The following is a 23,309-nucleotide window of genomic DNA, read 5'->3' on the forward strand; positions in this document are numbered from 1 at the left end:
CAGCCCACAGGCCCCTCCCAGGCTGGGCTGCGGCCAGTAGCTGTGTCCTCGGCAGCCCAGCCGTATGCTGCCTGGCCCGGCCTCCCGGTACCCACTGTGCCTCTGATTAGTTGGCACTGGCCATGGTAGGAGCAGCAGACGGCCTCTCCCGGCTGCTCAGCGCCCTCCGCTGACCCGGCCAGACCAGGGAGAGAGGGGATCCCCCAGGCCAACCCCAGCCTCGGCGCCCCTTGCCCCGGGCCTGGCTCCCCTCCTCCTGGCTGCGGGCTGTGCCCCTGGCAGAGGCTGGTGCGAGTTCGGCTCTTTCTGCTTGAGCTGGCCTGGCAGAGTGGCCCCGCTAACGTGGGCTGACCGTTCCCGTCTGCAGAGAGCACCCCGGACCCCCAGGGGAGATGCCTGTCAGGAAGCACACCCCCATCTTCCTCCTGGCCCCCTACCGCCACCAGGGCCCTCTGCCTCGCTGCTGCCCAGCTTCCCTTAGGGCAGAGGGTCTGGTCTGGGGAGGTCCCTGGCGAGAAGGGGCGAAAAGGCTGAGCAGCTCCATCAGTTTGCCCACCTGTCATCCATCTCCCCCAGCTCCTGGCTTTAAATGCCACCTAGAGACCATTTCTACCCTGATGCTACCCACATGACGCTCCAGGCCATACTCCTCTCTCCTGAACCCTGGACCTGAGATCTTACGAAGCGACTTCACATGGGTGTACGCCACACACCCCAGACTCCACCCATCCCCGCGGACCCCCATCTTTACTGAGGGCTGCTCCGTGCCTCTAGTCTCAGGCCCCCAACCTTGGAGATGCCTGGGCTCCTCTCTACCGCCCGCATCCACATCCCACCCCTCGGCTCAACCTTCAGAATGTCTCCTGAACCCAACCACGACCCCCTCCACTGCCATGTCATCTGGACCAGCCAGATGTGCATTATCAGGATGGCAGGTGAGCGATGGCTGGGCCAGGCCAGGTGGGATGGAGAGGAGCAGGTGGACGGAAGGCCCGGTCCCCACCCTGGAGAGTCACGGAGGAAGCCTAGCGTCTGGCCCAGGCAATCTCAGCAGGGAGGGCACCGGGCAGGGGCCGCATCTTTCCTGGGCGCCCCCTCAGTGCTCCCCATTTCTGTCCCAGGGGAAGGCAGGGGGTGCCCTCAGGAAGCAGCCACCGTGTGGCCACTGTCACCCTCCTGGCCATGCAGCCCACAGGCCCGGCCCCCTTTCCAGAGATGCGTCCGCATGTGCCAGGGTCACACAGGTGTGTTTGTAGACCATCCTGCAGGCTGGGGCTCCTAACGGGCCTCCTTCTTCCTCCCTGGCCCACACCGTCCATTTTCTCCCCAGCAGCTAGGAGACCATGTCTCTCTTCTGCCCGCAACACTCAGAGTGAGTCGAAGCCAGAGATTCACAGTCACCTGCAGGCAGCCCCATTTCCTCCCATCTTTGCCCTGGCGGTTCCCCCTGCCTGGAGAGCTCTTCCCCAGCTGTGCACACAGTTGCTCTACGCATCTTGCTGGTGTGGCCTTTCCTGGCCCCCATTTTATACCAGCCTGACCCCCGGCCCCAGTCTGGCCCTCCCCATCTCCTCCCCCATTCTACTTTTTGTGTTCGTAGCACTTACCACCCAACAAATGAGGAAATGTACTTACTTATTATGTTTGCTGTTTCTCTGTCTATCTCTCCCTACCCCTACCTAGAATGTGTGCTTCACAAGGGCAGGGGATTTGGTGTGTGTGTGTGTGTGTGTGTGTGTGTGTGTGTGTGTGTGTGTGTCTGTGTTTTAGGCCGTGCCGCGTGGTATGTGGGATCCTAGTTCCCGGATCAGGGATGGAACCCTCGCCCCCTGCAGTGGAAGTGAGGGGTCTTAACCACTGGACTTCCAGGGAAGTCCCTTTTGTGTGTTTTTTTTAAACTGATGTATCCTTAGAGCTTAAAACAGTGCCTGGCACGTAGTAGGCCCTCACTAAATATTTGTTGAACAGATCCATCCACTCAACCATCACTCCTACATTCGTTCAAGCTGCCCTCCTCGGAGGGGCCACGCTGTGCCAGGCCCTGGGCTGGGTTGGAGGATGCAGAACACCCCTGGTGGGCCTTGCCCTCCTGGTTTCCGGCGGGGAGAGGAGGGCAGAGCTGTGATGAAGGCCGACAGTGTAACAAGTGCTGCGATGGAGGGAGGATGGGGCTGTGGCAGCTCATTGCAGGAGCACGAGCTCAGCCTAGGGACCAGAAGAGGTGACCACGCAGCTGAGTTTTAAAAATGGAGGAGAGATGGACTTCTGGGCGACTCTGAGGGCCCGGCGGTGACCCAGAACCTGGGCTTCCCGGGGACTGGAAATGGGTCAGTCTGACCCCAGCATGGACCCCGTCCTGCCGTGGGAAGTGCACCCGGCATTGCCCCTGGCAGCACAATAGCAAAGGAACCCTTGTGGCAGAGAGTGGCGGGCGGTGTGAGTGGGACAGAGTGTGTGCAGAGGTGGGGAGTCGGGGTGCCGGGCGCATCCGCCGTCTGGCTTGAGCAGCAGGTTTGGGTGCGGCGTGGAGGACGCGGGGTGTGAGGCTTGGGGGCTAGACTGGAGCCTGGTTGTGGGGCCTGTGGGTGGGGGATGGGAGGCAGCTGGGATGAGGATTTACACTTTCCCCAGGGGGGTGGTTGGGCTGCTGGAGGCTTCTAACTTTGGGGGCACCCCACTCTGAGGTGTCCTGGCCTTGGGGTGTTCCTGAGGCTGGACAGGAACCACCGTCCTCTTCTGTAGATGAGGCCGCTGGGGCCCAGAGAGGGCAAGCTCTGTCTCAAGGATGCGCAACCAGGACTGGGACCCAGATGTCCTGTTGTGGGTTGATGCTCTGGGTGTTCATCAGGGTAGGGGCTACATTGGATGTTCTGAGGACTCCGGGGTCCTCTTTCCCTTCTAAACTAGGGAAGCAGGGCCCTCAACCACGCTCATGGGTCGCCTGCAGCCTGCCCTCACCAAGGCACACCTGGTCCCCACCCCAGGCTGAAGGCCTGAAAAGTCACACTAAGAGAGCAGAACCAGGTAAGCTCATCCTGAGAGAGGAGAAAGGAGAGCCATGGGGGAACTAGACGCAGGAAGCCTTCTTAAGTATCTGGGAGTGAGAATCAGAGAAGACTGCCTGGAGGAGGAGGCTTTGGCTGGGGGCCGGTGTGGAGGGAGATGAGCAGGAAGGATGGTCTGAGGCAGATGGTGACGGGTCTTAAAGGCAGTCTCTGTCTCTCTTTCTCTCCATCTCTGTTCTCTGTCTACAGTTCTCTCTCTGTTTCACTTTCCGTCTGTCTCTCTCTCTCTCCTGTACACAGTGCCAGGGGAAATGAGGGCAGAGTGGAACCATCGGATTTGCCTTAGCTAATTACTTACTTGACCGTGGGCATAAAAGGAGGATTAGCTGGGCTCTCGCGGGGTCCTTCCTGGCTCCCTAATCGCGTGGCCCCTGTTTCCTGGTGCGGAAGTGATGAACTCGTTCTGAGTCCCTAATTAGCTAATTATGTGGTGGCTCAGTGGCCCTGGGACTCCCCGGGCCCCAGGGGGGCTGTGAAGTGAGCTGCGGCCCAGCTCAGCAGAGGGTGGCAGGAGGGGAGGAGGGACCGGGCTGCCATTCAGGGAAGCCAGCCTGGCAGGTTCTCAGGAGCGTTTCAGAATTTCAATGTCCTGGAGAACTGAGAAATGTAATTAATTGAGCAACAAAGGCTGGGCCCGGGGAACAGGCACGGAGAAGCGGGGCTGGGATGGTGCGGAGCCGCCTCCTCCAGGCCTTTCTGATCTCACCCCTTCTCACAGCTGCCACCTGGCCCTCCGTGCTTGCCTCCTGCCTCTGTCCTGTCCTCTGTCCTGTCCTCCAGGATTACTCCTTCCCCTTTAAAGCCCAGAGCTGATCAAGCGCTCGGCCTGTTTAGAAATCTGCCCGTGGACCACCCTGACCAGCCACCTAACAGAGAGCCCCGCTCTCTTTAGACCCCCAAGCACAGTCTGGATGCCCTCTCTGAATGGTCACCCCTCTGTGCCTTTGCCACAGCTCCTGGCATCCTGCAAGGCCCAGCTTGAGTCAGCCCCTCCAGGAATGTGCCTAGAGCTGCCCTCACTGCCCAGGCATGGTCCCTTTCCCCAACACTGTGGTCCCCTGACCCCCTGCTGGTAGACTGAAAGCTCTACCAGCAGGGGTAAAAAATGAGGGCATAAAAAAATGAGGATTTTGGTTTCCCCATGTGCCCAGCACTGTGCCCGGTATGCAGCAGTATTTATGAGTGTTTGATGAGTGAATGAATGATGGGGCATCAGAAAGGCCTGCAACTGACTTAACATTTGGATGGATTGCAGGGTGCTTGCTCTGTTTTCTCGCTTCCCTCTTCTGCACACCCCCTGGCTACCCTGCAGTGGGGGGGGGCAGATGTGGCGAGGTGGGGTACTGAGCCTTCACTCACCCTGGCTTGCTCTCAGTTGGAGAGCAGGAGCTTGCAAAGGAGCCCCACTGCCTTTCCCAAGAGGAGGCTGACCTAGTTTTGTGGGGAGGGAGGATGGGGGTGGGCATTAATTATTGACTGGAAATCACTCCATACAGAGCTCGTGATGCAAATCCCAAATAATTACCCTCATTAATAACTACCTCAGCCATCACCCCTGGAATAAATAAAAATCTGGCCAGGGCCACTGTTCTCCTGGTCACCATCCTTCCATCCTCCCCTCTCCAACATTCCACTCCCTCCCTATGACTTAGCACATCATTCATTCACAAGCAGTCATTCAATAAATGTTGGCTGAGCCTCTGCTCTGGGCCAGGACCTGCTGGGTTCCAAGAACACTGAGGTGACACAGACACAGGCCCTGCCCCCAGGAGGTTAGAGCCAAGTGGAAGAGACAGGAGGGTAAACAGATGACTACACACTAGGGTTAGAAGAAGTTTGGATGTTGATGTAAATGGTGCCTCCAAGGTTGTGCAGTATGCAACCTGCACAACTGTACATGGCACAACTGTACATCCTAGGCTAGGTCAGAGGTGCTGAGGTTGCCCAGAGCAGGAGAGAGAGGGATGGGGTTAGAAAGGGTATGGGAAGTCTTCACAGAGAGAAAGCAGATCCTTAACTGAGCTGTGGTGGCTGAATAGAGGTTTGCCAGGCACAAGAGAGGCGGAAGAGTGTTCTAGAAAGTGGGAACAGCGTGAGTAAAAAAGCATGGAGGTGTGAAATCCCATGGTAGCTTTATGGAACTTTAAATAATTTGATATTGCTAGACATAGGGTGCACACTGGGGACAGAGGGAGGGAGAGAGGAAGATGAGGCTAGAGAGGTAGGCAGGGTTCACAGGAATCACAGGATCTTGGGGGGTGTGCACTCAAGGGTGACCCACCAGCTCTTGACAATCTTTGGGGCCACAGACATTTGTGTGGACCTTTTTCCCAGAAAAATTCATGGCATCATACTTGCATACTTTATAGCAATTCCATAAGGTTCATGGACCTTCTGTAGTCCTTCCAGGGACCTCCCCCAACCTGCCAGGGGTCCACAAACCACAGCTTCTGTAACTGATAAGAGTGCCAGCAATTTTCATACATAGTGATGACATGCCCAGATTTGTGTTGTAGAGTGTGTTATCAGGAATCACTCCCTCTCTGTCCTGGGCTCTGATTTCCTTGGGCTGGCTTCAACCCCAGGCAGGCATTATTCCCGGGAGGCAAATGGCCCCAGCAGCTCCAGGCTTAACTCCTCCCAGCTTGTAACTTCTGCAGAAAGAGAGCATCTCTTTTCCTGTAGTTCCAGCAGAAATCTCAGTGCAGACTCTCATTGGTCCTGGATGGAGTCACGTGCCCATCCTGGACCAATCATTGAGGCTAGAGGAACAAGCTATGCTGATTGGCCAGGCCTAGGTCATGTGATCTCCATGTCAGCCCACCCAAACCATAGGACTGGAATCGGGGAATTGGTGCTGTTTTCATAGGACTGGGAAAGGGAGCTGGGCAAAACTACAGAGGTGACCCACCTGTCTGGGGCTTGCATTCCTGCAGATTCTCCAGTGACTGGGTTGGCTGGATCTTCTTGAGGAGTCAGGAGGGAGTGGGTGACATGCAGACAGTTACTGAAGCTGTGCAGATGATGTCACCCAGACTTGGGAGAGCTGGGTCCTTTTCACAGCTGGGGTACTGAGCCCACGGGGAGAGAGAGGGCATGGAGGGTGCAGATGGGTCAGCCCAGGGCAGGAGGGGCAGAGGGGAAGGATGGGGAGACAGACGTGAAGGGTGGTAAGTGTGTGGAGCAGTGCCGGAAGCTGAGCATCTCCACTTCCTCTGTGGGGTGGGAGCCCCGGAGTTTGCTGAGAGCTGGGTGTGGGCCCTGAGCTGGGGAATCTTTGTAGAGTGGTTGTTGTCTTCTTGGGCCCCTCTGCTGAGGGGCCTTATCCTCCAAGAGGGGAAGGGACTGGTTCAGGTCCCACAGGTCCCAGAGGCTAGCAGGGTGAGGATTTGAACCCGAATCTCTCTAAATCAGAGGCTACGTGCTTTCCACAGGCTTTCCCTACCTGAGGCATTTCAGGATGTCAGACCTCCCCAGGAACACATGTTCTGCCCCCCTTCCCATGCCTGCCTGAAGCCCCCTTCAAGTCACCCTGTCACCCTCGCTGGGGATGTCTATCTCCACTCCCATTTCCCCATTTTCTCTTCTTTTGACTCTGGCTTGGGTTGTTCATTGCAGCTATTTCTTAGGAAAGGAAAAGTCCTCTTCCTCTGGCATCAGGCCAGGTCTGAGTCCCTCGGCTGGCCAGGGTTCTTCTGTAGGTGGCTCTGAGAGCTCTGCCTGGTTCCATCATGCAGTGGGCGGGTCAGCAGGGTGGTTTTGGCTGGTACTGATGTGTCCTGGCAAGGTCAGGGAACCACTGACTGCCCCGGAGATGAAGGACACTTATTAGGCACCTACTGTGCCCATCCTGGGTGGGTGCTGGGCATAAGGAGATGAGCCAGCCTCAGTCCTAGGCCTTCGGGTACTTGGGGGTTGTGGAAAGAGTGCTAACTTGGTGTCAGGACACCTGGTTTAAATCCAGACCCTGCTGCTTCCTATCTGTGTGACCTTGGGCGAGTAGCTTCAGTTCTAGGAACCTCCAGTTGCCTCCTTTATAAAATAGGGATACTATTACCACCCTCACGAAGGAGATCATATTTGTGCATTACCCAGAAAAGCACTTGGCACATAAAAGGTGTTCCATAAATGCCTGCCTATTCACCCAGAATCTAGTGGAAGTGTCGTGGGGCCCAGAGCCATTTCCATGGCCTCTGGGAGGAGGGGCCGGTACCAAGGAGGAAGTCTGTCTGGTGGCCACTGAGCAGGCTGAGGGCAGTAAGGAGCCCCTGCCCATATGTCCCACCTCTCCTTTCACTGCCCCCTCTCTGTGCCTCTAACCCCGCTCTCCCTCTGTCCTCTCTGGGACCTCTGCCCCTGTCTGCCCATCCCTTCACCCACCCTTCCCTCTCTCAGGTATGCGGATCCTGGTGAACCTGCTCCTGGACACGCTGCCCATGCTGGGGAATGTCCTCCTGCTCTGCTTCTTTGTCTTCTTCATCTTCGGTATCATCGGCGTGCAGCTCTGGGCGGGCCTGCTGCGCAACCGCTGCTTCCTGGAGGAGAACTTCACCATGTGAGTGCAGTCCCACCCCCACCCTGTACCCCCCTGCCCCAGGCTCCTGGCCAGCTTTAGCTGGGGGAGCAGTGGCGCTGACTGTTTCAGGGCTAGGAAGGTCTCCACATTGAGACCTGGTCCCAATCCTTATTTCCAGTGGTGCAGAGAGATTAAGGGATGTGCCCAGGTGAGTTGGTGGTAGGTCTCTCACGAATGGCTGGACACCAGAATGAGCACAAAAGTCCCCTGAGCTCTCAAAATTGGTATCACAAAGTCCCAGTCCAAGATAGGCCCTTAGATGCTAATTCAGTACCTAGTGACTCTTACTTAACACATAGTTTTAACTTACTTGGGAATTGGGACCGAAGGAGTGGAAACAGCAAACGAGAAGGAGGTCGGGCAAGAGGGGAAAGGGCAGTTAAGATCCAAGCAGGAGTGATGACAACAAGGAATAAAGAGACAGAAAACCTTCAAAGCAGACGTGGAACCTGGCTTTCTAATTACAGCACAGACACTCCTATCAGTGACTCTGAGTCATCAGGGAAAGGTCAGCTCACATGTGGCCCACTTGCGTCTAAAAGCAGTGGGGTGAGCAACTCCTCAGAGAGATGATTGTCCAAAGCTATGTAAACAGAAATCAAGCTTTGGCTCTTGGAGGAGTTGCATTGAGTTGTCTGAGAAATGTGACATCTACAGAATCTCAGCGACGAGGCATAAGCAGCCTCTTTCAGTGTACATACATGCCCATATGTATTTGGACATGACTATATTTTCATTTTGTTTCACTAATATGCATTAGTGCACTCCTGCTGTGTGCCAGGCCCCAGGGAGACTGAAGCAAAAAAGCGTTTTCATTCATCCTGTCACTCGACAAACTCATCCAAGTGGCAGCTCTTGCCCAGCCCGTACTCGGGCCGAGGACGCAGCAGAAGGAGTTCCTGGCCCTGGGGAGCGAGGACTGCAGGAGGGACAGTTCCTGCCCCTGGGGACACTGCACAGGCATGGGCTGGGCCTCCCTCTTGGCCTGACTGTTGGTTGTGGGGATGGAGATAAGCTGGAGAGCCAGGGGGAAGCCTGGGGAAGGGACTGACCCGACCACCACTGTGGGCGTGAACAGTAGGGTACCTGGGTAGATCAGGGACGGGGCACCCTTGTGGGTAAGAGCCCTGTGGGGGGCAGGGGTGCCCTCACTGTGTCAGTCATTTGGAAGAGGTGGCCCCTGAGTCAGGGCCTGGGGCAGCAGGAGAGGTCGACCCTGCTTCTCCTGGTCTGGCCTTCAAAGATGGAGACGGGTAGGTATGAGCTCTCAGCTTTGGGTTCAGGTCTCATCCAGGCCCCTCCGTCCCATATGGATCTTTCTCTAGGTCATTCCGACATGGCTCCCTTCTCATTATCCCAGCTCAGCCCCGATGTCGCCTCATCCTGGAGGCCTTCCCTCACCACCCCACTCCCCCAGACCCTCTACTGCCTTATCCTGCTTGATTTTCTTGGCACTATCTCTGTCTGAAATTATGTCACTTGTGAGTTTATTTTCTTCGTTGTTGGGTATCTCTAGACCAGTTTATTTACTTGGTTAGCAAGGATGAAGCGCTCCTGTGTGACAGGGGCCGTGGAGGTGATGCTTGACTTTTGATAACATGTGGAGACCAGGAAACTGAGGCTGAGAGAGGAGAATCTTGCTCCAGGGCACCCAGCTTGGCAAAGTGAGAGACAGAATTAGAACCTGGGTTCCCCTGACTCTAAAGCCTGCCGTGACTGCCCCCCAGGGAGTGTGTGCGAAGCAGCCTTCCAGGCACATGAGCCCCTCAGGAGACCCCAGATGGTCATTTGCAGTGTTCTTGATGAGCACAGAATCAGGACGATGTCACCCAGCTAGGAAGTGGCAGGGCCCGGAATCTGAGCCCTGGGCTGGTGTCCTCTGCAAAGCATCTGGTCCCTTCTTGCGGATTCTGTCTAGGCATTAATGCATACACACGACTATTTACACCCCAGACAGGTTTTAAAAATGAGAATTGCTCTGGCAGCGTGTCTTGAGTGTGTTTTTCATCAGTGTTTCTTATTCCACGAATGAATAAGAAGCTGGTGAGCCAGCTTCTGTTGATGGACCTTGCATGGTTTCCAAGTTTTTGCTCTTACATTCAAGCCTGCAGGGAGCATTGTGTATGCTTGCGATCTTTGTGATCAATGGCTAGACTCATAATTTCTAGTCAAAATGTAAGGCATTCCTCAGAGATATTGAGGGTTTGGTTCCAGACCACCACAATAAAGTGAGTCATATGACTTTTTTGGTTTCTCAGTGCATATTATGTTTACACTATACTGTAGTCTATTGATTGTGCAATAGTATTAAAAAAAGAGCATACCCCAATTAAAAAGTACTTTATTACCAAAAAATGCTAGCCATCATCTGAGCCTTCAGTGAGTTATAATAGTAACAACAAAGATCCCTGATCACAGATCACCATGACAAATATAATAATAATAAAAGTTTGAAATATTACAAGAATAATCAAAATGTGACAGAGACACAAAGTGAGCAAATGCTGTTGGAAAAATGGCACCGATAGATGTGCTCGATACAGGGTTGCCACAAACCTTCAATTTGTAAGAAGCGCAATAAAGCAAATCTCAAAAAAAACGAGGTATGCGCCCGTGTCCATTTTTTTAAAATACTTTTTTTGGTTAAGGTATAAATTACACTCAGTAGCAGGCACAGCTATTAAGTGCTCAGTGAGGTTTTACCTGGGTTGTACATCCCTGTAAATCTACCCTGAGAAACTTACTGTCCCCAGCAAGGCTCCCTCCTGCCCTTTCCCAGTAACCTTCCCCCTCACCCCAAAGTAGCCACTATTCTAATCTCTATCACCATAGATTCCCTTTGCCTGTTTCTGAGGTTTCTTTAGATGGAATCATATAGGCCGTTACCTTTTGTGTCTGCATCTTTGTCTCAGTGTCTGTGAGGTTCATCCAAGTTGTTGCTTGTGTATTTCCTTTTTCATTTTTAAAAAAAATCATCTCTAGATTACTTTTTTTTTTTTTTTAATATTTATTTATTTATTTATTTTGGCTGCACCGGGTCTTAGTTGTGGCACGGGGGATCTTTGTTGTGGCATGCAGACTCTTAGTTGCAGCATGCATGCAGGATCTAGTTCCTTGACCAGGGGTCGAACCCGGCCCCATGTTTCGAGAGCGAGGAGTCTTACCCACTGGACCACCAGAGAAGTCCCTCCTTCTTTTTCACTGCTGTGAGGATTCTGCTGAGTGAATATACCACTATGTGTTTTTCCATTCTCCTGTTGATCTGGGTGGTTTCTTGTTCTTTGGCTCTATGGCTCATGAATATTCTTGTCCAAGTCTTTGGGTGGATATGGCCATTCCTTCTCTTGGGTAAATTCTCAGGGGTGGAATTGCTGGGTTAAGGGAGTGCATATGTTTATTGGCTTTAGTAGGTTTTGCCAAACTGTTTTCCAGGATGGTTGCACTAAATGTTTGCTAGCAAAGTCTAAGAGTTCCAGTTGCCCTACATCCTTTAGCAACATTTGGAATTGTCAGTCCTTTAATTTTTACTATTCTAGTGAGAGTGCAATGGTGCCTTATTGTGGTTTTAATTTGAATTTCCCTGATGACTAGTGGTGATAAGCACCTTTCCGTGTGTTTTATCAGCCATTGGTGTATCTTCTTGTGAAGTGTTTGTATGGTCTTTTGCCATGTTAAAATTGGATTGCCTTTCTTTTTCTTATAAATTTGTAGCGGACCTTCATATTCTGGATTTGAGTCCTTCGGTGGATATATATATATTGCAAATATTTGATTCCAGTCTAAGTTTTCTGTTTTCACTCTCTCTTTTTTTTTTAATATTTTAAATTTTGTTCTTTTTCTTTAAAAATTTTTTTTCCTTTTTGTTTTTTATTTTTTTTAAATAAAAAATTCTTTTTGTTCTTTTGTATATTTTTTCTGTTTTTCTTTTATTGTCTTTAAAATTTTTTTTCTTTTTGTTTTTCTTCTGTTTTCACTCTTTAAAATATTTTTTATTTTTTTTTTGTTTTTTATTTCTTTAAAAATTTTTTTGTTCCTTTATACTTTTTGTTTTTTCTTTTCTTTTTAAAAATTTTTTCTTTTTTCGTTTTGTTCTTTTTCTGTTTTCACTCTCTTAACGGTGTCATTTGATTGATAAACAGAAGCTCTCAGTTGTAATGAAGACCAGATATCAATCATTTTCCTAGTATGCTTTTTGTATCCAGTTTAAGAAATCCTTTCCTAACCCAAGGTTACCAACTGTCCTCCAGTGTTTTCTTTTAGAAGCTTTCTTGTTTTTATCTTTCACATTTAGGTCTATATTCCATTTCAAATAATTTTTAGTATGACCTGTGGTTGGGGTCAGGATTCATTTTTTATATGGATGACCGATTGTCCCAGCACCACTGATGGAGAAGTCCATCCTTTCTCCACTGAATTGCAGTAGTGCCTTTATTAAACTGTCAGGGGACCATATGTATTTGGGTTGGATGTCCACATGTTAATTGTTAATGGATGTTGTTGCCAAATTGCCCTCTAAAAAGGTCATGTCAACTTACACTCCCACCAATAGTGTATTAGCGTGTTTGCACTCACCCCATACTCAATATTATCAGCCCTGAAATGTTTGCTGTTGGGATGGATGTAAAATGATCTCACTGTTATTTTTGTTTGTATTTTCCTGTTATTAGTGAGGTGAGCATCTTTTCCTGTATGTTGGCCATTTTGATTTCTTCTGTGAATTTTCCATTCTTTTGTCCTTCCCCCCCAAGTGGGTTCTTTTTCTTATTGAGTTATAGGAGATTTTAATATGCTTTAGATGGTTATTTTTTATCTGTTTTATACGCTGCAAATACTTTATCCCAGGGGATGGCAAACTCCGGCCTGTTTTCGTAAATAAAGTTTTATTGGAACACAGCCATTCCCACTTGTTTACTTGTTTCTTATGACAGTGTTCATGTTATAATGGTGGAGTTGCATGACTGGGACAGAGACCATGTGGTCTGCAAAAAAATACTTACTATTTGGCCCTTTATGGAAAAAGTTTGCCTATTTTGTATACTATTGCTTGTCTCATAGAAATTTTGTATATAATCAATCTTGTCAACCTTTTCCTTTATAGATTTTGGATTTTATGTGTCTTATACAAGAAGGCCTTACCTATCCTGAGTTAACAAAAATATGTCATATTTTCTTGTGATGTTTTTGTGGTTATTTTTGCTGCATTTATGCTTTTTAATGCACCAGTTTACTATTTTAAATTTTATGATATATTTTAGTTAACCTAATATATCCAAAATATTATTATTTTCAGTGTGCAATCAATATAAACAATTAATGATGAGATAATAGACATTCTTTTTTCCTTTTGATACCATGTCTTCAAGACATGTTTATGGTGTGAGGTAAGGATCTAACTTTTTAATTTTCCAAATGGATAGCAAATGTCTTAACACCATTTACTGACTAGTCCTTCCATTCTCCATGGACCTCAAAAGGTGTCTCTATAATATACTAATTTCTCTTTTATACCTGGGTTTGTCCCTGTGCTCTGTGGTGTTCCACAAATCTTTCTGTTCCTGTTGCAATACCACACTGTAATAATAATCGTACTTGTAGAGTATTTTGTTCTCCTGTAGGGCTGCGCTCCACTCATCTTTATTCTTTTAAAAAATTGTATTGACTATTCTCCCGTTCATATAAATCCTAGAACCATCTGGCCAGGTTTCATAGACAAAAACATGTTGGGATTTTGATTGGGATTGCAGTAAATCATAGATTAGCTCTACGGGATGGGCAGGGCAGGCATTGTCATCTCTGTTTTACAGATGAAGAAATTGAGGTCCAGAGAGGGGAAGTGACCAGCCCAAGGTCACATAGATGGGAGAGGGTGGGGCAGGAAGGTATCTTACCTTAATCTGTTGCATCAGTAAAATTTAGCATTTGTATATTGAGCACCTACTCTGCGCCGACCAAACAGTGTGTGGGTACTAGGGATGCTGAGACCCAGTCCTTGCCCTAAAAGAGCTCCAGCCTCCCAGGGGAGTTGGGTGCATTTTCCCCAAGAGCAATAATGGGGGTGAGTGCAAGGCCCAGTCTTCCCTGAGGCTCCCCCAGGGAAGGCTCCCTCTTGGTGGTGGGGGGGACCCTGGAACTGCCCACAGTGGGCAGGTGGGAGTTTTTGTGACCATGGCAGAGGTGGGGAAGGGTGTCCCAGGCAGGGGGAACAGCATGTGCGAAGGCCTGGAGGCGATGGTGGCATGTTGGGCCAGTCCTGCCATGCTGTGTGGCAGTGACCCCTCCCCTTCTCCTCTTTCCCCACCATCACCTGTGGACAGACAAGGGGATGTGGCCCTGCCCCCCTACTACCAGCCGGAGGAGGACGACGAGATGCCCTTCATCTGCTCCCTGTCGGGGGACAACGGCATCATGGGCTGCCACGAGATCCCCCCGCTCAAGGAGCAGGGCCGCGAGTGCTGCCTGTCCAAGGATGACGTCTATGACTTCGGGGCGGGGCGCCAGGACCTCAACGCCAGTGGGCTCTGCGTCAACTGGAACCGCTACTACAATGTGTGCCGCACAGGCAGCGCCAACCCCCACAAGGGCGCCATCAACTTTGACAACATCGGCTATGCCTGGATCGTCATCTTCCAGGTGGGGCCCTCGGGCCTGGCACCGGCCGCCATGCTGGGGGCTGGGGCTGGGGAGGGGTGGGGTGAGCAGCTTCACCTGGCAGGCGGGGCTCTGTGCTGGGGGTTTGCCACCCATGTCATTGAAATGTACCCGTCCTGCTGGCACAACAGGCACTATCATGCCCATGTTAGAGACAGAGCAACTGAGGTTCGAAGAAAGGGCTGTAGGCCCTCGGGTGTATTGCCTGATGCCTCTGTGCCTCAGTTTTCTTATCTCTAAAATGGGGGTAATAACAGCTCCCCCCGCACACTTGAGTGGCTGAAAAGAATAAACCAGATGGTGCGAGCCGAGCCTAGTGTGCAGTGAGTGCTCAGTCAAGGTCGCCTTCCTGCTGTCGTCAGAGGCAGGAAGGGGCAGGTGCAGAGGGCGGTGGCTGAGAAGCCGCTGAGGGGTCTGCTTGGCACGCTTTGCTCTGGGGAGCAGCAGGGTCACAGAATTCAGAGCTGCAAGGCGTGATGTGATCACAGCCCAGCAGCTGCGTTTTGGGACCCTTCGGCCCCGAGAGGGTGGGTGGCAGTGACCTGGCAAATGCTCTGTGCATTTGCCAGAAGCGAACAAGACCGCGGTGCTGGGGGGCCCAGCGTTCGTCTCGCCCAAGGCTCCTCTGCTTTCCTCTCTGGGAAAGTGCATGGGGGACAGAGTCACACCAGGCTTCTCACAGCCCCCCTCCCGGGCTCACCTGAGCTGCGCCCCGACCCTGCCAGGTGGGCTCTGTTAATCCCACACACTGAAGAAGCAGCCGAGGCTCAGAGAGTGGCCCGGGGTGGGAGCTGGAGCCGCAGCCCAGGGCCCCCTGCTTCCAGTCCTCCTGCCTTGGTGTGGAAGACTGGAAGGTGGGGGGCTCTGGAGCGAGAGGGACCAGGTTAAGTCCCTGGTCCACTGCTTCCTGGCTGTGTGGCATTGGGCAAGTGTCCTGACCTTCTGAGCCTCAGTTTCCTCACTTGCATGTCGGGGATGAGGATGTCTGCCCGGTGGAGCCCTTGGGAGAAGTACGAGAGGGGACGTGTGTAGAGTGTCCCGGCACGCGGTGGGGCTTCTGTCTGGGGCACTCCCTTTGCTGCCCGCCTTTCTGGAGGCTCAGCCGTCTCACGCTCTCTCTCCTCTTCTGCTCTGTCCTGGCTGCAGGTGATCACTCTGGAAGGCTGGGTGGAGATCATGTATTACGTGATGGATGCTCACTCCTTCTACAACTTCATCTATTTTATCCTGCTTATCATAGTAAGTGTCAGGGGAGCTGGGGCTCTCTGGGCAAGCTCAAGGACCCATGGGCCAGGGGACCCCAGAGTGGGGGCGGGGGTCTTTGGGAGTCCCCAGGGTGCCCCTTCAGAGCCCGGAGAGCTGAGTGGGAGAGAGCAGGAGGGGCAGTTTTTAAATGCAGCCGAGCAGCAGGTGATTGAGGGAGCTCGTCGGGGGTGGCTGTGGAGGCCTCCATCACTCCCGATTGCCTTCATTTCTCATTTCTGGGCATTTAAGTCCACCCGCTGCTCCTGCGTGTCTCTCTGCCTCGTAGTCTCTGGGAATACATTCTTTTATGACCATAGCAGGGATGCAGCCTCAGGATGGAAGCTTCTCAAGGGCTCCAGCACCTCCCTCGTTTCCTGGGGCGGGAAGATGAGATGCTGTGAAACGGAAGCCCGGGGCTGCTTCCCGGGCAGGGTCTGGAGGGGAGGCTGAGCCTGGTTGTGAGCTGGTAGAACTCCCTGAAATTCTCGGAGGGACTCCCAGCTCTCGGGCAGCTCTGTCTTGTGGGGGAGACCTGGAGATGAAGGGGTGCTCTCTCCGCCCCCAGAGAGGGCCCCCTGTCCGGCCGGCCCCTCCCACCTTCCCCTGCACAGTCTCCGCAGAGCGAGCTCGTCCACCTTGTCATGCCTGACTGCGGCTTCAGCCATAGCACAGTCCCCAGATGTCAAGGTGATTCACTCCTGGGAGAGTCGCTGCTGGCTCCCTGCTGCTGCAGGGCTGGGATCTCTGGCTTCCTGGCCGTGGGAGAGAGCACGCTTGGGGCTCGGGGCAGCACCCCATCCTGGGCTGCTGGGACTTTGACCTGGGGGCTCAGGACAAGCTGACCTGAGACACCCCCGCTGTTGGCTTAGCTTCCATGCCTTCCTAGGGGTGCTGGGGCCTTGGACCCATGAGGAGACACCCTAGATAGAAAGGGAGGGACCCAGGCTTTGTTCAGCATTGCCGTCCATCCACTGGCTCGTTCATTCCCTAGCACATTCAGGGAAGCCTGCTCTGCGCCAGGCCCTGAGCCGCGTGCTGGGTACTGAGCAGTGAGTCAGGCCCTCCCTGCCCCCTGGGAGCTCACAGTCTTGTGGGGGAAGATGGGCTACAGCAGACAGGTACCAGACTGCATCTTAGGAGCCATCACAGAAGGAAGCCCAAGAGGCTGAGGGAGCCCACAGGAGGCCTCTCACCCGGCTTGGAGAAGGGATAGGGGAAGTGAGAGGCTTCCTGGAGGAGGTGATGCCGGAATTGAGCCTTAAAGGCTGGAGGGGGAAGAACCTTCTGGGCAGGGGACGCCTCACAGAGACCCTGAAGCCAGACAGAATCCTGTAGTGGGGGGAACTGTGAACCACCGAGGTTGCGAGAGGAGCCTTGAGTTCCAGAGAGAGGCTGGAGGACGCTTCATCTGCTTCTCCTGATGGACTTAGGGGTGGAGTCTGGGGTTGCTAACTCCCAGCATGACCCTGGGCAGGACCCTTAGCTCCCTGAGCTCGCAGTGAAGCGGGGAACAGTGACGGCACCTGCCTCACGGGCCCTGGGGAGGGTTAGAGGAGACAGAGCCTGCGGCTGCACAGCCCCTGGCACGCAGTACATGCTCAATAAATGTGCCCTGCTGCTATTATTGCTGCGACTATTGGGCCCCGGGTGGCCCTGTCACGGGAGAAAGGGTGCTGGCAGGAGGCTGAGGATGGTGAGTTTTCCAGGTGCTGGGACGCATCCAGCGAGCAGAGGCTGAGTGACCGTGCCGTTCTGCTACCCTCACAACCCTGGCCACGCAGGGTCACCTGCTTGTTTCCCAGGTGTGGACCCTGAGCCCCAGAGAGGCGAGGTGCCTGGCCTGGGCCACACAGCCGGTGAGGGGTCCTCGGCCTTTGCACGCAGGTCCCCAGGGCTCCTTCTGATTGCAGAAGTCCTAAGCTCGTCCGAGCCGTATGTTTTTGATGGGGAAATGGAGGTGCAGAGGGGATGGGGAGCTGCCTAGTTACCCAGGGACAGCAGCCACAGAGGCGGGCTGGGTAGAGGCCGCCAGGTGTGAGCTCCCAGCGGGCAGGGCCCGTGCCCCTCACACACGCCTGCCGAGCGGGTCTCCAGGAAATGCGGAGAGAGCAAATGAGTGAGGCATCTTCTTACTTTAGAGGCAGGGGATTTTCCCAGAGTCCTCTGGGCCAGGAAGCCCCCCCGTCCCCGTACCCCCCTCCTGAGCCCCAGCTCCCCAGCTATGCTGTGAGGGAGAGGAAGGAAGGGGGATCAGCTGCCGGGGCTGCGGCCTACAGGAACCTCCTGGCAGGCAGCCCGGAGGAGGGTGAAACACACGCTGCCCCCTCCCTCTGGCAGGCGAGAGTCTGTTCAAGGCTTAGCGTGTGCCTGGGAGGAGCTGCCTCTGGAAACTGGGGCTCTTCTGCCTGTGGTGGCCCCTGGGGCTGGGCCCTGGGACTCGAGGTGGCAGAATTCCTAGCACTAGCCGGTAGCCTTTCCCCGCCACCCCATCCGAGCCCAGACAAAGACGCCCAACTAAGCCCTTTCTGAGGGAAGCTTCTCTTTTCTTGTCTGGAGGCCCAAAGTCAAGGCCACAGTGAGGGCAGGGCTGGGGTGGGACTCAGGGCCCACGTAGCCTGAGGGGGGCTGTGCCTCCCTCCCTGCCCTCAGCGCTGATGTCCCAGGTGGGAGGGCAGCCGTGGCCAAGGCCTAGGGGCCTGAGGGGAGAGGGCTTGGAAGCAGGCCTCAGGGGGGCCTGGGGAGCTGCCTGGGCCACCGCTGTCCTGAGCCCCGGCCTCCTCCCAGAGCAAGGCCTGAGCGATCTTTTCCTGTCCCTATCTGTGCCCGTGCCTCTCCGTCTCTCTGGGCGCTCCGCCCTCCCCTCCTCTCTCCCTGTCTCCACCCGCCCCTGTCACTTTGTGCCTCCCACACCCTCCGTTTCTGTCCTCTCTGAGCCTGTCTCACTCTCCCTTGGTGTCCCTCCTTGCCCTTGTCTGTCTGTAACCCCCTGTCTCTGGCTGTCTCTTTCCCGGTTCCATGTCTGGGATCCGCCCCTGCCGCTCCTCCGGTCTTCCTTTCGGCCTCTGTATCCCTCTGCTTCTCGCCCTGCCTCCGTCCCTCCACCTCCATCGCCGTCTCCCCGTCTCTCTTTCTCCTTCTCCGTCTCCCTCTCCCACCCTCCCGCCCCTGCCCCCACCTCCTCTCACCCCACCGTCCCCTCTGTCCCTGTCCTCTCCTCCCGTTGGTCACAGGTGGGCTCCTTCTTCATGATCAACCTGTGCCTCGTTGTCATAGCGACCCAGTTCTCGGAGACCAAGCAGCGGGAGCACCGGCTGATGCTGGAGCAGCGGCAGCGTTACCTGTCCTCCAGCACGGTGGCCAGCTACGCCGAGCCTGGTGACTGCTACGAGGAGATCTTCCAGTACGTCTGCCACATCCTGCGCAAGGCCAAGCGCCGGGCCCTGGGCCTCTACCAGGCCCTGCAGAGCCGGCGCCAGGCCCCGGGGCCACCCGGCTCCACCAAGCCCGGGCCCCACGTCAAGGAGCCCAGGCACTACAGTAAGTGGCCCACCTCCCCTGGCCTCCAGGGTGCCCCGCGCAGGCCTCGTGTGCCTCTAGCTGGGGACTCAGAAACAGCACTGTTTGCAAACGTGCCCTGTCTTCCCAGCACAAGCAGAGGTATCCAGCAAGTTCAGAACCCGGATCTTCCCCTGGCAGCTCCAATCCACACCCCCGGGTTCCCTGCCCCCCTTTCCTGACCACCTGCTGGTGCCTGGCCTGGGCTAGCCCTGCGCTTGTGGGACCTAGCCCTGCCCTGGAGGGATTTTCTTCTGATCCCATGTGGGCACAGGGACTCGGGCTCCGCCCTGGGAGCCACGCTTGAAAGAATGAACAATAGTCTGTCCGTAGTCCTGTGAAACTATAAAATCCTCCACCACCGTAGCCTGTCTCCATTCTCACCCCGCTGATGGGCTCCTGTGGCCGCCTGCCTGCTTGCTAGCACACCTGAGCAGCGAAGTCGGGCAGCTGGAATGAGAGGGCCGCGGCCAGCCCTGCAGAGAGAGGCAGGGCGTGCTGGGGACACACGAACACTGTGATCTGCTCCTGCCTTGGGGCCGTTTCTCCTGCTCGACTGTAGACGGTTCCAGAGAGTTAGCAGCGTAGGCTTAAAAAGGGGTTTCCATTCGTTTTCTCATCTGTTCTAGAAAACAGTCCTGCGAAGGGAGCAGAGTGAGTAATATTAGCCTCAGTGTTCAGATGGGAAAACTAACGTCCAGAGGGATGAAGGGAGTCGCTTAAGGTCACACAGCGTGTCAGTGACAAAAGCTCGGCATTGGGGACGTCAGAGTTGCAGGCTCTGCTGAGCCCGCCTCTAGGGGGACGTGAACCGCTCCCATAAGAGGAGGCAAAGGGCCACAGGAGGTGGGCCCCACCCCAGGCCCAGTCCTGCCCCCAGGCGGTGCCCACAAGGAAGTCAGCCGGCATCAGCGCAGAGTAGGCGCAGCTGTGACGGTGGACGGCCCGGCTCCCCGCCGTGGAGTGAGGATGAGGCCGTGCGCCGTGGGAGCCAGCCACCCCCAGGCCCTGCCCCTGCAGGTCTCACGTTCTGGGAACCTGAGGTTCTCGGAGGCAAGCTGGAGAATTCATCCTCAGAGCTGCCGCCCAGCCGCCCCTGGGGGCCAGCCGTCCAGGCGTGGTCTTGGAGGAGGCTCCAGGTGGCCCGTGGGCTGGCCCAGCACGTGGACAGGGGAGCTGGGGTCAGGCAAGGCTGGCACCCCGTGTTTCTGGATGACGCGGAGAGGGGTGTTCACAGCTCAGGGCTTCCTGCTGCCGCCCATCGCCCTCTCCGTGGAAACCACGTGGAGAGAAGCCCTAGACAGGCTTCTGGAGGGAGGCTGTGCCCCCTGCCCTGGGCCTTCGTGCCTCCCCCATCTCCCTTCCTTGGGAAACAAGTGTCAGGGGGCCCAGCCCCATGTTCAGTTGGGCTGGGAAGGACTTTGCCGTGACCTCCAGCACTGAGGTGGCCCACCCTTGGGCTTCTGGCCGCCCTACCGGTCTAGAGGGTGACTGAGTCAGAGAGCCTTGTCCAGACATAGGGAGGTGTTCGGAAGCAAGTGTGGGAATGAACGGTAGACATTACAGGTTTTTCTTTCCCTTTAACGTTATTTATTTATTTTTTGCTACGCCAGCCAAACCTGCGTATTCTAGGAAAACACAGACAAATATAAAGAAGGAACCAAACTATCCAGAAAGAGCCTCTCTGACACCTCTTTGAAATGGTTCACAGATCACAGAACGTGGGTCCAAGACCGGCCCGGCTTCTCGCACTCTCCCTGGGCAGCTCGGGGGATGACAGCTCCTGCCCCTCCCGGGGTTAACCCTGAGTCAGCTGTGCAGGGTTGTGGGGGGGAGTCGTAGGGGGTGGTGCTTCTAGAGCAAGGGCTTGCCCCTGCCCGGGGCTCCTGCCCCCTTCCTCCCTGGTGATAGGCCCCCCACGCGGGCAGGAGAACTGAGGAATGCCGAGGCCACCTTGGCTTCCTCTGAGGGGTGTCTCCCCTCCACAACGGCCTTTTCAGCCATTTTCCAAGCTCCATGATGTCATGAAGCAGGACGGTGGGGAGGGCCTGGGGTTCCTGGAGGGTCTTTCGGTGACCGACCTGGGGCCACGGGGCAGGAAGTGACAGGGCGAGGACACTGCTCTGGGCTCATGCCGCGTATTAACCAACAGAATCCACCCCATGGCCCCGGTGTGTGGGTGCTTCCAGTCCCCACTTTTCCTCGGGGGCCAACGAAGCCCAGAGGGTGAAGCTGCTTCCCCAGGAACCACAAGCCACTTGGCCTCCAGGCGGGGCTGGCGGGTTCCAGGCAGACCCTGTGGGCACACGTGAGTGGTAACCCAGGTTGGGCCGCCTCCTGCGGGACCCGAGGCACCAAGCCCGTCCTCGGCTTCTTTTCCAGAGCCGTGCCCCCGACACAGCCCCCCGGGCTCCACGCTCCACACGCTGGTGCAGCCCATCTCTGCCATTCTGGTCTCCGACCCCACCAGCTGTCCCCGCTGCCAGCACGAGGCGGGCCGGCGGCCCTCGGGCCTGGGCAGCAGCAACTTGGGCCAGGAGGGCTCGGGCTCCGGGGGCTCGGGCGGCGGCGAGGACGAGGCCGGCGGGCACGGGGCCCGGAGCAGTGAGGATGGGGCCTCCTCGGAGCTGGAGAACGAGGACGAGGAGGGGCAGGCGGACGGGGCTGCCTGGCTGTGCGGAGACGTGTGGCGGGAGACGCGAGCCAAGCTGCGGGGCATCGTGGAGAGCAAGTACTTCAGCCGGGGCATCATGATGGCCATCCTGGTCAACACCGTCAGCATGGGCATTGAGCACCACCAGCAGGCGAGTGTGGGGGGCGGGGCCCGGGGGGGCCCGGCACGGGTGAGCCCGGGCCTGTCGAACACCCGCTGTCTGTCTGTCTTCCCCTGACCTGGGTCCCCTTCAGCCACGTGACCTCAGTGCCCAGCCCAGGGCCTGGCACAGAGGGGGCGGAGCTCAGGGTAAACGAGTGACCGAATGGCCCCTTGGGGTGTGAACAGGGGGATGTGGTTCCTTTCCCTCTGAGCCTCTCAGCGTGGACACCAGGTCCCCCACAACCCATCCCCCGCCAGTCCCTGCAGAGTCCTAACTTCCATTTGTCGCCTCTCCATGTGACCCTCCTGCCTCTTCTCTCCAAAACGGCTGGAGTGATCTTTCCAGAGGCTGGGAGCGCCCCTGCCCCCAAACTTCCAGAGCCCCCGCTGACCTTGGCACAAAATGCAGACCTTTCCACTGACATTCAAGGCCCTTCGTGCTCCACCTGCGACATATTGATACCTTCCGCAGGTGGGACGCCCTCCTGCCCCTCACGACCCCCACTTACTCCCCGCCTCACCGCAGCCCCGCGGCACTGAGGGGCCCCAGGGTTGCCCTGCAAAGGCTGTCCCCCATCTGTGGTTTCTTCTGTCTTCAGCTCTGGGTGCGTGGGGCGCAGGGAGGGTGTTGGCTGCGTTGATTGGTGTGTCCCAGGCCCCCTAGGCCATCGGGGGTACTGCTGGGGATTCACAGGTGAGATGAGTTCAGAGAAAGGGTCCCCAAGGGGGGATAGCACATGGAGGAGGGCATGGCTTCTGGGAAGTGGCAGGAGCACAGGGAGGATGTGTACAAGGGGGTATTTGTGGGGACACAGGATGGAGGGCTCTGGGGGGTCCGCACAGATGTCCCCAATCCATAGGTCGCACCCCGGGTGACAGCCTGGACAAGTCCAGCCCTGGATCCATTTGGAAAAACATCATTTTCTGGCTCCCACTGTCCCCCAGCTGCTAGGTGGGGTCCCTCCCTTAACCTGCACCCCTTTCCTATGAGGCACTCCATCTGGCAGTTGGTGACCCTGAGGCCCAGGGAGGGGATGTCACTGGCCCAAGGTCCCATAGCCAGTCAGGGGCCGAATCTGAACCCACATCTTTGTGTGGCAAGACTGACACCACCGCAGAGTTTAGGGTTTCGACGCCTCCTTGGCTTCCCCGTGGCCCTCTTTCTGCAGGTCCCGCCCCCCCGTGCCCCGTGGTGGGCCACACTCTCATTTCCCTCTTCATTCGCTCACCAGGCACAGGCTTCATTCAATTCACTTAAATGCAGCCCCTGGGGCTGCCGCCACGCTCTGCTCGGAGCTGCCTGTTTGCCAGTTATTCTGGCTTAACTAAGTGTCTCTGGGGAGGGCTGGGGAGGCTTTCTGCAGGGTAAAGCTGGTGAGACAGGCAGGCTGGACCCCCTCGCCTA

The 23,309-nt window shown here is 55.4% G+C and overlaps 1 protein-coding gene across 3 annotated transcripts in view; it reads left to right on the forward strand.

Moving 5' to 3' along the window:
* The window catches only part of CACNA1I (calcium voltage-gated channel subunit alpha1 I), a 118,718-nt gene that overhangs the window by 56,837 nt on the left and 38,572 nt on the right, over positions 1-23,309 (forward strand). For all 3 annotated transcript variants that reach the window (XM_082352714.1, XM_082352713.1, XM_082352712.1), the window contains 5 exons: positions 7,461-7,620; positions 13,956-14,271; positions 15,436-15,528; positions 18,765-19,071; positions 21,472-21,893. In XM_082352714.1, the coding sequence (XP_082208840.1) occupies positions 7,461-7,620; positions 13,956-14,271; positions 15,436-15,528; positions 18,765-19,071; positions 21,472-21,893 (1,298 nt within the window). The remainder of the gene's footprint in view (positions 1-7,460; positions 7,621-13,955; positions 14,272-15,435; positions 15,529-18,764; positions 19,072-21,471; positions 21,894-23,309) is intronic.

The sequence above is a fragment of the Balaenoptera borealis genome (assembly GCF_965194805.1).
Source record: "Balaenoptera borealis genome assembly, chromosome: 13".
Taxonomy (NCBI): Eukaryota; Metazoa; Chordata; class Mammalia; order Artiodactyla; family Balaenopteridae; genus Balaenoptera; species Balaenoptera borealis.